This window comes from Ornithorhynchus anatinus, chromosome 12 (genome assembly GCF_004115215.2).
Source record: "Ornithorhynchus anatinus isolate Pmale09 chromosome 12, mOrnAna1.pri.v4, whole genome shotgun sequence".
In the NCBI taxonomy this organism is placed as follows: domain Eukaryota; kingdom Metazoa; phylum Chordata; class Mammalia; order Monotremata; family Ornithorhynchidae; genus Ornithorhynchus; species Ornithorhynchus anatinus.
This window is the reverse complement of record NC_041739.1, coordinates 58,084,632-58,096,953: the sequence shown is the minus strand read 5'-3', so window position 1 is coordinate 58,096,953 and position 12,322 is coordinate 58,084,632. Positions and strand designations below refer to the sequence as shown.

At 47.0% G+C, this 12,322-nt stretch overlaps 1 protein-coding gene across 3 annotated transcripts in view; it reads left to right on the top strand.

The window, feature by feature from the left end:
* Nucleotides 1-11,483, top strand: part of CEP135 (centrosomal protein 135) — a 46,723-nt gene extending 35,240 nt beyond the window's left edge. Inside the window, exons 21-26 of one of the 3 annotated variants that reach the window (XM_029077014.2) lie at nucleotides 102-287; nucleotides 2,154-2,363; nucleotides 4,540-4,742; nucleotides 6,675-6,779; nucleotides 10,173-10,349; nucleotides 11,263-11,483. In XM_029077014.2, the coding sequence (XP_028932847.1) occupies nucleotides 102-287; nucleotides 2,154-2,363; nucleotides 4,540-4,742; nucleotides 6,675-6,779; nucleotides 10,173-10,349; nucleotides 11,263-11,407 (1,026 nt within the window). In that variant the 3' untranslated portion in view covers nucleotides 11,408-11,483. Of the gene's footprint in view, nucleotides 1-101; nucleotides 288-2,153; nucleotides 2,364-4,539; nucleotides 4,743-6,674; nucleotides 6,780-8,118; nucleotides 8,248-10,172; nucleotides 10,426-11,232 lie in introns of those variants that run through there. The other 2 variants (XM_029077013.2, XM_029077015.2) reach the window with 2 other exon arrangements.
* Nucleotides 11,484-12,322: the final 839 nt, after the last annotated feature.

The following is a 12,322-nucleotide window of genomic DNA, read 5'->3' as shown; positions in this document are numbered from 1 at the left end:
TAAGGGACAGCTTGGAGCGGGTCCTATGTCTCGGGTGGCCAACCTCATTCCCTCCTTTTTCATACCGGAGTCATCTTCAAAGTGATTTTGCTTTCAATTAGGAGCAAGAAAACCGGGACCTGCTAGATAAATTTCAGATGCTTCACAGCCAAGCTGAAGACTGGGAGGTCAAGGCCCATCACGCCGAGGGAGAAAGCAGTTCAATCCGACTTGAACTCCTCTCCGTCGACACGGATAGGAGGCACCTGAGAGAGAGAGTGGAGTTCCTGGAGAAGGAGATTCAGGAGGTAGCAGCTAACTTCCTCTATTAAAGTCGATCCAGGGCCAGTAAGGTGGCTTAAAAAATAGCCATTCCCCGCCTTTTTAAGAAAAAAAAGGCATTAAGCACTTACTACGTGGCCATCCCTATGCTCAGCACTGGGGTTCATTCATTCATTCAATAATATTTATTGAGCGCTTACTATGTGCCGAGCACCATACTAAGCTCTTGGAATGGACAATTCGGCAACAGATAGAGACAATCCCTGCCCAATGACGGGCTCAGAGTCTAATCGGGGAGACAGACGGACAGAATCAAGACAACATAATCACGATAAATAGAATCAAGGGGATGTACATCTCATTAACAAAATAAATAGGGTAATAAAAATATATACAAATGAGCGCAGTGCTGAGGGGAGGGGAAGGAAGGGGGGGGGAACAGAGGTGAAGGGGGCTTAGCTGAGGGGAGGTGAAGGGGGAGGGGGAGACAGGGTGGTCGGGTTGGACACACTCCCTAATCCGCATGAAGCTCCTTGTCTAGGTAGGATTTAAATCCCCATTTTATAGATGAGGAAACTGAGGTGCCAAGAATTGAAGTGACTTGTCCAAAGTCACCCAGAAGACAACTGACAGAGCCAGAATTAGAACCCAGGGTCAGAGACCCCCAGGCCTGTGCTCTTTCCACTAGGCCACACTATTTCTCTTTTGATTTATCTTGGGCCCGGGAATCACTGACGGGGTAGTTGCTGGACCCTGGGGCTCAGAAGAGAATCCTGGGGCTGGGTCAGCACACCTTAGAGGTCTGAACAAGGTGAGGTAATGCTCCAGCCAGCCAGCCAGCCAGTAGGTCTTTAGGGGCCCAAAACTGTGTGAATCCTTTAAAAATAAAAATAAAATTGTATTTGTTAAGCACTTATTAGGTGCCAGGCAGTATACTAAAAACTGGGGTAGTTACAAGCTCATCAGGTTGAACACAGTCCCTGTCCCACATGGGGCTCAAAGTCTTCATCCCCATTTTACAGACAAAGCAACTGAGGCACAGAGAAGTGAAGTGACTTACCCAAAGTCACACAGCAGACAAGTGGCAGAGCCGGGGTTAGAACCAAGGTCCTTTCGACTCCCAGGTGCAGGCTCTGCCTACTAGCCCACGGTGGATCCACCCTCCCCATCTAGACTGTAAACTCGTCGTGGGCAGGGAATGTGTCTGTTTATTGTTATATTGGACTTTCCCAAGCCCATAGTTGAGTGCTCTGCATAGAGTAAGTGCTCAATAAAAACAACTGACTGACTGACTGACTCTTACAGGAGGTTAAAGGTGGCCCAGGCCTGCACCAGTTTGGGCCATTCCTTGCCACGGGGTGCGGGGGCAGAGAGATCATAGACTCCGTAAATGGAGAAACCTCCATTTTAGCATCGGGCGTGGAAGCTTTTAAATGATTGGTCTGAAGACTTCTGCTCCATCTCCCATTTGGAGGAGTTCCGATCCGAGGGGTTGAAGCTACCCCGCTTCCATTGGCAGGAGTGTACGGAGGCGAGAGGTCTTTTCCGCGGAGAAGTTCGGATTATGAGCCTCTGATCAATCAAGCGATCCATCAGTGGCACAGCAGAGAACACCTACGCTGTGCAGAGCACTGTAAGAGGCGCCTGGGAAGGTGCGAGAGAGAGCATCCCATTCCTGCCCTCGAGGAGAAAGCCCGCCATTTCTAGGGGTGTCCTGGGTCCAGCCTGGGGGAGCCCCATTGTACGACCTCGTTCAGTCGCAGCCAGGGTCTCGTCCCCCCGCCCGCCCCAGGGCTTTGGGAATTTCTAACGGGAGAGAAAGAACCCCCACTGATGGAACGTGGAAGTAGAACCCCTTGGCTGATGGCACGTCTCGGTCTTCCCTTTGCCAGCACATGAGTGCTCATCAAGCGTATGAGTCTCAGATCTCCTCCGCGGCCAAAGCCAAAGCCAGGCTGGAGGAAGAACTCCGGCGAGAGAAAGACGAGAAGTCGTCCGCGCTGGCCGACCTGTCGTCGGTCCGAGAACTCTGCATTAAACTTGATTCCAGCAAAGAGGTCGTTGCGCGGCAGTTCGCCTCCAAAAACATCGAGTTCGAAAGGGTAAGATGCAAAAGTCCATTCAGCTGTCCTCGGGCGCCGGAATTTCTTCATTTGTTCATTTGCTCATATTTCTCGAGTGCTTACTGTGTGCAAAGCGCTGTAGTGATGAGTGCTTGGGAGAGGACAGTATAACAACAAACAGATCCATTCCTGCCCACACCGAGCTCACAGTCTAGAGGGGGAGACAGACATTAATATAAATAAATAAATAGGTTACAGATTTATATATAGCAATTTATCTAGTCTATTCGTATCTATATATACCTGTTTGTATATATATGTCCTGTGGGGACGGGAGGGAGGATGAATGAAGGAGCAAGTGAGAGCGACACAAAAGGGAGTTGGAGAAGAGAGTGGAGGGTTTAGTCAGGGAAGGCTTCTTGGAGGAGATGGGCCTTCGATAAGGCTTTGAAGTGGGGAAGAGCAGTTATCTGATAGGAGGAGGGAGGGTGTTCCAGGCCAGAAGTAGGATGTGGGTGAGAGGTCGGCAGGTAGACGAGGGGTTTGATTCCATTGTACGTTTGATGATTTCTTTGGACGGCTCCTGTAAATAGTTTTATGTTGCCTCCTCCGTTAGAGCGTAAGCTCCTTGTGGTTGGGGAAAATGCCAAAGGCACAGAGAAGTTAAGGGGCTTGCCCAGGTTCACACAGCCACCAAGTGATAGAGCTGGGATTAGAACTCAGGTCCTGTAGTTCCCAGGCCTGTGCTGTGTCCACTAGACCACACTGCTTCTGGGTTTTCTGAAATCTAGTCATCTCAAATAATGGCTCAGAATGTGTGTTGAGCAGACCACAGCTTGACAATTAGTTCTAAATCGTTATTCATTTCAAATGGAAAAATATGTATAAAACATTACGTTTATTTTTACACTGGGCCTTGTCAAATTGAAGTTTTCCAAAACCTTGGAATTATGTCTATCAATAGAACATGGATTTCAAATTTTCTCATGGTGTGCGAATTGTTTTATTCAATACTGGGACATATACTAGAACTTTAGTTCGAACTTAAATAGCTACTTAATTTGGATCAATTGTCCTTGTTACAAGAAATCTAGCCCACTTCATAAGTGACATTTTAAAAAATTTTTTACATGTTTTAAATGACTGGCCAGCCGTTTGATTTATTGTCTTGAAATGCCTCTTGGCACACCTCTTTGTGAAGTCTTTTTTTTTTTGGTCCTATTTGAAAGATATCCTTAAAAAACATTGGTTATCAGATATTGGTTATTAAAATCACAGTTAGCCTTCTGTAGAGAATCAGCATGGCCTAGGGGAAGAGCATGGGCCTGAGAGTCAGAGGCCCTGGATTCTAAACCTGGCTCTGCCACATTCCTGCTGTGTGACCTAGGGCAAGACACTTAATTTCTCTGTGCCTCAGTTTCCTCATCTGCGAAATGGGGGTTCAATACCTGTCTCCCTCCTACTTAGACTGTGAGGTCCACGTGGGACCTGATTATCTTGTACCTACCCCAGCGCTTAATAAAGTGCTTGTCGTACAGTAAGCGCTTAACAAATACCCCGATTATTATTATTATTACTATTATTATTAGCCAGGAGGACCAGGAGAATTTGTGGAGAAAGAGGAGAGGGGACTGGAAAGAGTTCTAGGGCCACCCACCTCTGACCCTCTTCCCATCCCCCTCACTCCCGTCCTTCCTAAGATCCTTTGGATTGGCACTTGCATCTATGACCTTTGGGCATTTGATATTCGCCCACCCTCACCCCCACAGCATTTATGTGCACCTCTTTAAATCGTATGTTATAAATTCTGCGTTTATAGTAATGTCTTTCCCCCGCCATAGCCTGTAAGCTCACTGTGGGCAGGGAATGAATTTGTTCGTGCTGTTGTGTCGAATTCTCCCGAGGGCCGAATGCTCCGCGCCTTGTAAGCGTTCCACAGATCCCACTGATTGATTGATCCCTTGGGCCCGACTGTCTGACTGCTATTTCGGCCACCCCCCGGCCCAAAGCGCTGACCTCCTCATCCCACCTTTAGGTTGACACCCTCCTCCTGGTGACTGCACCCCTTAATTCAAGGGGCGTTTGGCTTTGCAACGTTGTTGAAGGAGGCGATAAATCCTTAGCATCCAGCCAACACTTTATAACCCTTTATGGATCTCGGCTGTAAAGCCGGCTACCATCGCATCGAAGTCGTTCCTATTTTGTTTCTCGATAGGTCCTGGCAGAACTAGACGATGCGAGGACGGAGTCAGAGCTGCTGAAGAAGCAATTATCCAGCGAGAGGCTTTCGGTTAAAAACCTCGAAACCTTGTTAGCTACCAACAGAGACAAAGAGTTCCATAACCACTTAACCTCCCATGAGAAGGATTCCGAAATTCAGCTTCTTAAAGACAAGTTGACACTTTCAGAGAGCAAACTGTGAGTTTCTGAAAGCGCCCCCGTTCATAGTAGGGTGTGAGGCCAATGCCTTTCTCTTGTTGGTCTCGTACACACGAAATGGAAATGGAAAGAGCTTGGGCCTGCGAGTTCGAAGGACCTGGGTTCCGATACCGACTCTGCCACTCATCTGCTGGGTGACCTTGAGCGAATCACTTCACTTCTCTGGGCCTCACTTCCCTCATCTGTAAAATGGAGATGAAGACCGCGAGCCCCATGCGGGACAGGGACTGTGTCCAACCTGATTAGCTTGTATTTACCCTAGCGCTTAGATAAGTGCTTGACACATAGTAAGTGCTTCTCACTGCGGGCAAGCAGTATGTCTGTTTATTGCTGTATTGTACTCTCCCATGCTCTTAGTGCTCTGCACACAGTAAGCACTCAGTAAATGTGATTGAATGAAATACCAGCATTATTATTATATTCTGGTGGGGCTGGGGCGATTGTCCTCATTTTGAATCAATCAGTTGTATTTATTGAGCACTTATTATGTCCAGAGCACTGTCCTAAGCACTTGGGAGAGTGTAGAACAGAGTTGGTAAGCACATTCCCTGTCCTCAAGGAGCTTACGGTCTAGAGGGGAAGACAGACATTAATAGAAATAAATTGAAATACTCCCTTCATTAGCTAGGATGATTTGGGAATAGACGTTTCAAAATAATTAAGGTCTTCATGCTGCTTCCTGATTTTTTTTTTCTTTTCCCCCATCTGAGCGGGGTCCCTCATTCGGTGACTACACTCTCCGAGGAACGCCAGTCTTTTGGTTCGGGGCAGCCCACAGAATGCCAGACCACCTACTCAAATGTCAGGCAGATCAGGGCCAGCGTCCGGAGCGCCGCTGAACTGCCGCCCGAGTTCTCATGGAGCTAGAAGGAACTGTCTCTCTTGAAGATTTGTATCTCAAGGCTGTTGTGTCTCTCCCTGGTAAACACTGAGCTTTCCAGGGTCTGCGCCCTTCACCGACCAAGGACCTGTGTAGTTGAAATTGGAAATGTCGCCAAAGGAGCCCAAGCCCACATAAAATAATGTGCGCCGGGTTAACTGGCAATCTGGGAAAATAGGCATTATTTCATTTTACAGATAACTAGCCACTAACCTTGCACCAGATCAGTTTAGGCTCGTCCATTTTCCTTCATTATCGCCATTGGTCTAGACCATTATTCTTTATTCTGGACCATTCTTATTCTGGTGACTTCGAATTGGAAGTTCACGTGGTCCTAAGAACGTTTTGAAGGGATCCACTCTGTCTCCTAGTATTTAGCGAGGGATATCCATCGGACAGTGCTCTTTTACACCTAGTAAAACTGAAAAGGGATCCACTTTGTCTCCTAGTATTTAGCCTGGGATATCCATCAGACAGAGCTCTTTGACACCTAGTGAAACTGAAAAGGGATTCACTTTGTCTCCTAGTATTGAGTGTGGGATATCCATCGGACAGTGCTCTTTGACACCTAGTAAAACGGAAATGTTTTCTGTATTTTGGACCCAGAAAATCCCTAGGTGTCCCCTCTTTCTCTGGTTCCAGAACTGGACTGGGGGTTTGTGTGTTTTGATGCCAAACATTGCATTAAGTGCCAGTGTAGATAAAATATAAGCAGATCAGACACAGTCCCTCTCCTGCATGGAGATCACAGTCTGAGGGAAATGCCACAGATGTTTCATCCCTATTTTGTGAATGAGGAAACTGAGGCCCAGCGAAGTTAAGAGACTTGCCCAAAGTCAGGCAGCAAGCAAGCGACAGAACTGGATAAGAGCCCAGTTCTCCTGACTCTCAGGTCCATGCCCTTTCCACGAGGCCATGCTGCTTCGCAGCTCTTCAGTGTCCTTCCAGAAGTGTCTCTCTCTTGAAAATGCCAACTCTCCCAAGACTCTTTTTCACTGCTTTCCGCGACTTCTCTGTGTGTGTGTGTTCAGAACCAGTCATAATCGAGAGACCGCCATGCTCCGAACTAAAGTTGCCCAGCTGCAAACTGACTATGATGTTTTGAAAAGGCAACTGACAACTGAAAGGTTTGAACGGTAAGGAAGTCTGCTTCGTCTCTTTTTTTAATGGTATTTCATTCATTCATTCAATCGTATTTATTGAGCCCTTACTGTGTGCAAATCGCTGTACTCAGAGCTTGGGAGAGTACAGTACAACAACGAAGAGACACATTCTATTTATTAAGTGCTTACTATTCTCCAGGTACTTTTCTAAGTAATTTTCTAATTTCTGGAGTAGTTGCCCCATATGGGGCTCACAGCCTTAATCTCCATTTATCAGATGAGGGAACTGAGGCACAGAGAAGGGAAGTGACTTGCTTATGGTCACACTGCAGACAAGTGATGGGACCAGGATTAAAACCCAGGTCCTTACGTTATGCCACAACATAGCTATTGCTGTGGTGGGAGCATTAAAACCCCAGACTGTAATGCTTATAAATTAACACTGGTATCTGCTAATGTGTCAACCCCTCAAAAATGTATGTATGTAGGGGTTTTTTTCTTAATGGTATTTGTTAAAGCCTCTACCGTGTGCCAGGCACTGTACTAAACGCTGGACTAGATACAAGCTAATCAGGTTGGACACAGTCCGTGTTAATAATAATAATAATGTTGGTATTTGTTAAGCGCTTACTATGTGCCGAGCACTGTTCTAAGTGCTGGGGTAGACATAGGGGAATCGGGTTGTCCCACGTGGGGCTCACAGTCTTAATCCCCATTTTACAGATGAGGGAACTGAGGCACAGAGAAGTTAAGTGACTTGCCCACAGTCACACAGCCGACAAGTGGCAGAGCTGGGATTCGAACTCATGAGCCCTGACTCCAAAGCCCGTGCTCTTTCCACTGAGCCACGCTGCTTCCACATGGGGCTCACAGTCTTAATCCTATTTTTCAGGTGAGGTTATTGGGACACAGAGAAGTGAAGTGACTCACCTAAGGTCACACAGCAGACCAGTGGCAAACACCACAGGCAAATACTATTATTATTATTATTATGTAATTATGCCATGTAGTTATGTTGTAATAATAACAGTGGTGTTTGTTAAGCACTTACCATGCACCAAGTGGCCTCCTGAGCGTTGGGGGAGATAGAAGAGCATCAGGTCCCAACTGGGGCTCACGGTCTTAAGTAGGAGGGAAAACAGGGATTGAATCCCCATTTTGCAGATAAGGGAACTGAGGGCCAGAGAAGTGAAGTGACTTGTCCAGGGTCACAAGGCAGGCAAGTGGCAGAGCCAGGTCCTCTGACTCCCCAGTCCGGGCTTTTTCCACTAGGCCACGCCGCTCCTCTAGAATTTGAACGCTCGCGCACGCCAAAAAGAAAATATATATAATCTCAAGTTCCTCAAGGGTCACCATATTCCGATCTTGACAGCGAACGCGCAATCCAGGAGATGCGGCGGCACGGTCTCCCCACGTCTTCCCTGCGCTCCTCGTCTCCTCTGAGCTCCACCCCGAGGTCTCCAGAACGCCGGTCTTGACCAGCGGCATCTCCCGCCGAGAAGTACGTGACCTCTAACGGTGTCCGAGGACGTCGCCCGGGCCCGCCGAGGGAATCCAGGAGCCCCTGGGGGGTTCCGTCTAACAACCCTCTCCGCCGGGTCTTAAGAGCCATCGGACGCCTGGCCTCAGCGCCTCAGTGACCTCATCTGTAAAACGGGGATTAAGATCCTGGGCTCCCTGTGGGATGGGGGATGTGTCCGACCTGATTAACCTGTATCTACCCCAGCGCTTAGAACAGTGCTTGGCACATAGTAAGCGCTTAACAAATACCATTATCCTATTTATTATGGTTAATTGTTAAGGAGGTTTGAGTTTTCAGGCCTTGAGTCCTCACCCCGGCTGAAGGGGAGGGGTCCCTGGTCCAGTCTGGGGGTGCAGTATAATAATAATAATAATAATTGTGGTATTTATTAAGTGCTTATTATGTACCAGACACCGTAAGAAGCGCTGGGCCGTATCCAAGCAGATCGGGTTAGGTCTAGTCCCTGTCCCTCATAAGGCTCATGGTCTTAATCCCCATTTTCCAAATGAGGGAACTGAGGCACAGGGAAGTGAAATGATTTGCCCAAGGCCGCAGAGCAAGCAAATGGCAGAGCTGGGATTAGAAGTCTTGACCTTCTGACTTCCAGGCCCGGGGCTCTATCCACTAGTCCACGCTGCTTCTCTAAGAAATCTCTTACTGGGGAAACCCCACCATATCCTTTCAATTCTAACCTCTTTCTAATCCCTCCCTCAGACTCACAGCGCTTATGCCCCAACTGTAACTTATTTATATTAACACCTGTCTCTCCACTCTAGACCCTAAATTCACTGTGGGCAGGAAATGTCGCTACCCACTCTGTAATATCGTAAGGTCCCAAGTGCTCAGTACAGTGCTCTGCACACAGTAAGAGCTCAATAAATATGGTTGTTGGATTGATTGATTAAGCTGAATGGAAATTTCAGGTCGAGCCCAGCGCCCATCATCAGTGAGGGTGGAGGGAGAGGCGGGTCCCTCCCTGACCCCCTTTTAACACACCTCGAGATATCCCGTGGTGAAACACCCACATCATCCCCTTGGGGTCTGACTACCTCACCCGTGGCCCCGGCTTGGAAATTCCTCCGAATAAAAAGTAAGAACCCAATTTATAATTGCGTCCCCTGGCAAAGTACTCGGTCAATCAGTGGTATTTGTTGAGCACTTCCTGAGTGCAGGGCACCCTCCTAAATACCTGGGAAAGCACACTACAGCAAGTCTTCTAGGCTGTAGGCCCGGTGTGGGCAGGGATTCTTTCTTTACTGCTGAATTTGTACTTTCCAATGCTTAGTGCAGTGCTCTGCATACAGTAAGCGCTCAGTAAATACATTTGAAAGAATGAAAGTGTTGGTAGGCGTGATCCCTGCCCCCCAAGAGCTTCCAGACCACAGGAGGGGTTCACAGTGTACACAACCATATTCAAGTAAATTGAGCCATGATGAATACCATTCTGGCTATGGTCGTGTGAAGTATATGCAGTGTACCAGGCCCCTGCCAATCAGAGAGCTGGCAGTGGCCCCTACTCGGAGTCCCAAGGCACCCTCAAAGGACCTGTGTGCCTTTAGTAATAATAGAATAAGTAATTATGGTATTTGTTAAGCGCTTATTATGTGTCAGGCACTCTTCTAAACACTGGGGTAGATACAAGCTAATCAGGTTGGATACAGTTCCTGTCCCACGTGGGGCTCACTTTGGCCCCAAAGCACATCCAGGCACTTCTTAGCTGTTTTCTAAGCCTAAAAATAAAGCAAACCCTTATCTCCCACATTTCTATAAGGGCCAGGGAAAGGCTCTTGAGGCACTCAGAGGAGGAGAAAAAGTATGATACAGCCCAGAAAATTCAGACTTTTGATTCTCTGCCCAAACCTCCATTGAATAATTGTGTTTTCCAATGCTTTTATCACTCACAGAGATGGGGTCTTCAAGGAACAGGGAAGCTGGATCTTTGATATGACAAAGAATGAACTGATTGGGAAGTACTTATTTCTGAAAATCATGAAGGTTGACACGAATTCTACCTCTTGTCTAAGTTTTCCTCAAATCAGTGACTGTGTGCTGTTTACTTTTCAAAACTCGTATATGCATGTGTAAGTTGTTTCATATCTATGAATGCTCTAAACAGAATGTGTGCTAGGTGAGAATAACTGATTTGAAAAGGTTCAATTAACGTCTGTGTGGTGTTTTCTCTGTCCCCTTAATCGGCGATGGCTCTCCAAATTCTGTTTTTAAACTGTGAACATGTAGGATAGCAAATATCCCATTTCACCTTAACCTACATTTCTTTGAGCCACAATATACTCACTATGCTTTTGTTTTAAAGTGCATTTCCAGTTTACATGCGTGTGTTTATTACCCAGAACTTTAACACATTCGTGAAGAATGGCTGAGTTTGATGCTATGCCATCATCCTTATTTTTTTTTTCTAAATAAACTCTGTGAAATTAACAATTGTCTTCACTAATTTACTATTTATTGGCGGGGGGGGGCAGGTAGATTTGTTCATTCTAGTCTTATACATTAGCCACGGTTTTTGAGTATGTGGTCTTTTGCATTTTCAACTATTTTGATATTTCTGATGAGTACTGTAAGAGCACTCTGTAAAAGATATTCAATATTTTCACTCATTGAAAATCCATGAGCCTTTGTTCTCTCAGTGCAAATTTTTCGAAAATGAATGGGAAGACTTTTGATCATTGACTACGTCTGCTAACTCTGTTGTACTCTCTCAAGTGCTTAGTACAGTGCTCTGCACATAGTAAGCGCTCAGTAAATGCCACCGGTGACGATGGTCGTGATGGAGATCTTGGCGGAAAGCACTTTAAAATAACAAGTCAGTAAACTTCCTCCTCAGCTCATGGGGAGGACAATTTGCCAAGTACGGTCTGTGGCTTCGAAAACGAAAATGCTTTTTTTTATTTTCCCCGAATGTCTTCAGTTGGTTAAGCTTTTCCCTTTTGTGTTTTATTTAAGCCTGACGTTCGATGTTTCTTTCATCTGTAGTCCGTGGCAGAAACCGCTCGGTGTGGTTGTGGAGTGGCGGATTTCTCCAGCTCCTTTTGCTGTGATTTGTCTCCAGAGAGCTCATTACCATAGTAGAAGAGGAGCATTAAAGAGTCTTAATTTCTACTGGCCCCGACAAGCTTAAAAAATGCACCCTCACCTTCACAGAAGTACAATTCCTGCCACATTTTAAATGATAATAAAGAATAACAATTGCGGAATTTGTTAAGCGCTTACTATGTGTCGGCCACTGTTCTAAACACCAGGGTGAATACTGGCAAATCGGGTCGGACACAGTCCCTGTCCCAAAAGGAGCTCCCGGTCTCAATCCCCATTTTACAGATGAGGTAACTGAGGCCCAGAGAAGTGGAGTGACTTGCCCGAGGTCACATGGCAGACAGGTGGCGGAGCCACCATTAGAACCCAGGTCCTTCCAACCATGATTTAAACGCATCCTTCATCTTAAAGGACAGATCGGGCAGGTTTTCAGGTAATGGGGAACCTGGAATCAGGCAGCGCAGACCCGACCAGCTTTCTGGTTTCCGCCAAACAGCACAAACCCTGTGTGTAGATTAAATTTGGTCGGGGCCTTGTTGTCAGCGGACTGGGAGGTCGGCTCCTTCGGCTCAAGCGAGGCGGTCGGTTGGAACCCATTTCCCCATAGGAACGATGGTATAAATGACGAATCGGTTCCCGAATCGAAGCCAGACACCCTTTTTTTTTTACCAAAATGATCCAGAATTGTGACCTCCCTCGTTGATTATAGATGAGCGATACAGCTACATTAACGTCTGTGGGTTTTTTATGGTATTTATTAAGCGCTTACCGTGGGTCACGGGCTAGAGTAGGTACAGCTGATGAGATGGGGCCCAATCCTGGGCCAACTGGGGGCTCGCAGACTAAGAAGGAGGGCAGAGATCATCGCACCAGTTTGCCGATTAGGGAACTGAAGCCCAGAGAGATCTGCCCAAGGTCACAAGGCAGGAGCAGGGTAGGATTAGAACCGTGGTCTCCCGACTCTCCATCCCGTGCTCCTTCCCGTAGGCCACTCTCTCTCTCC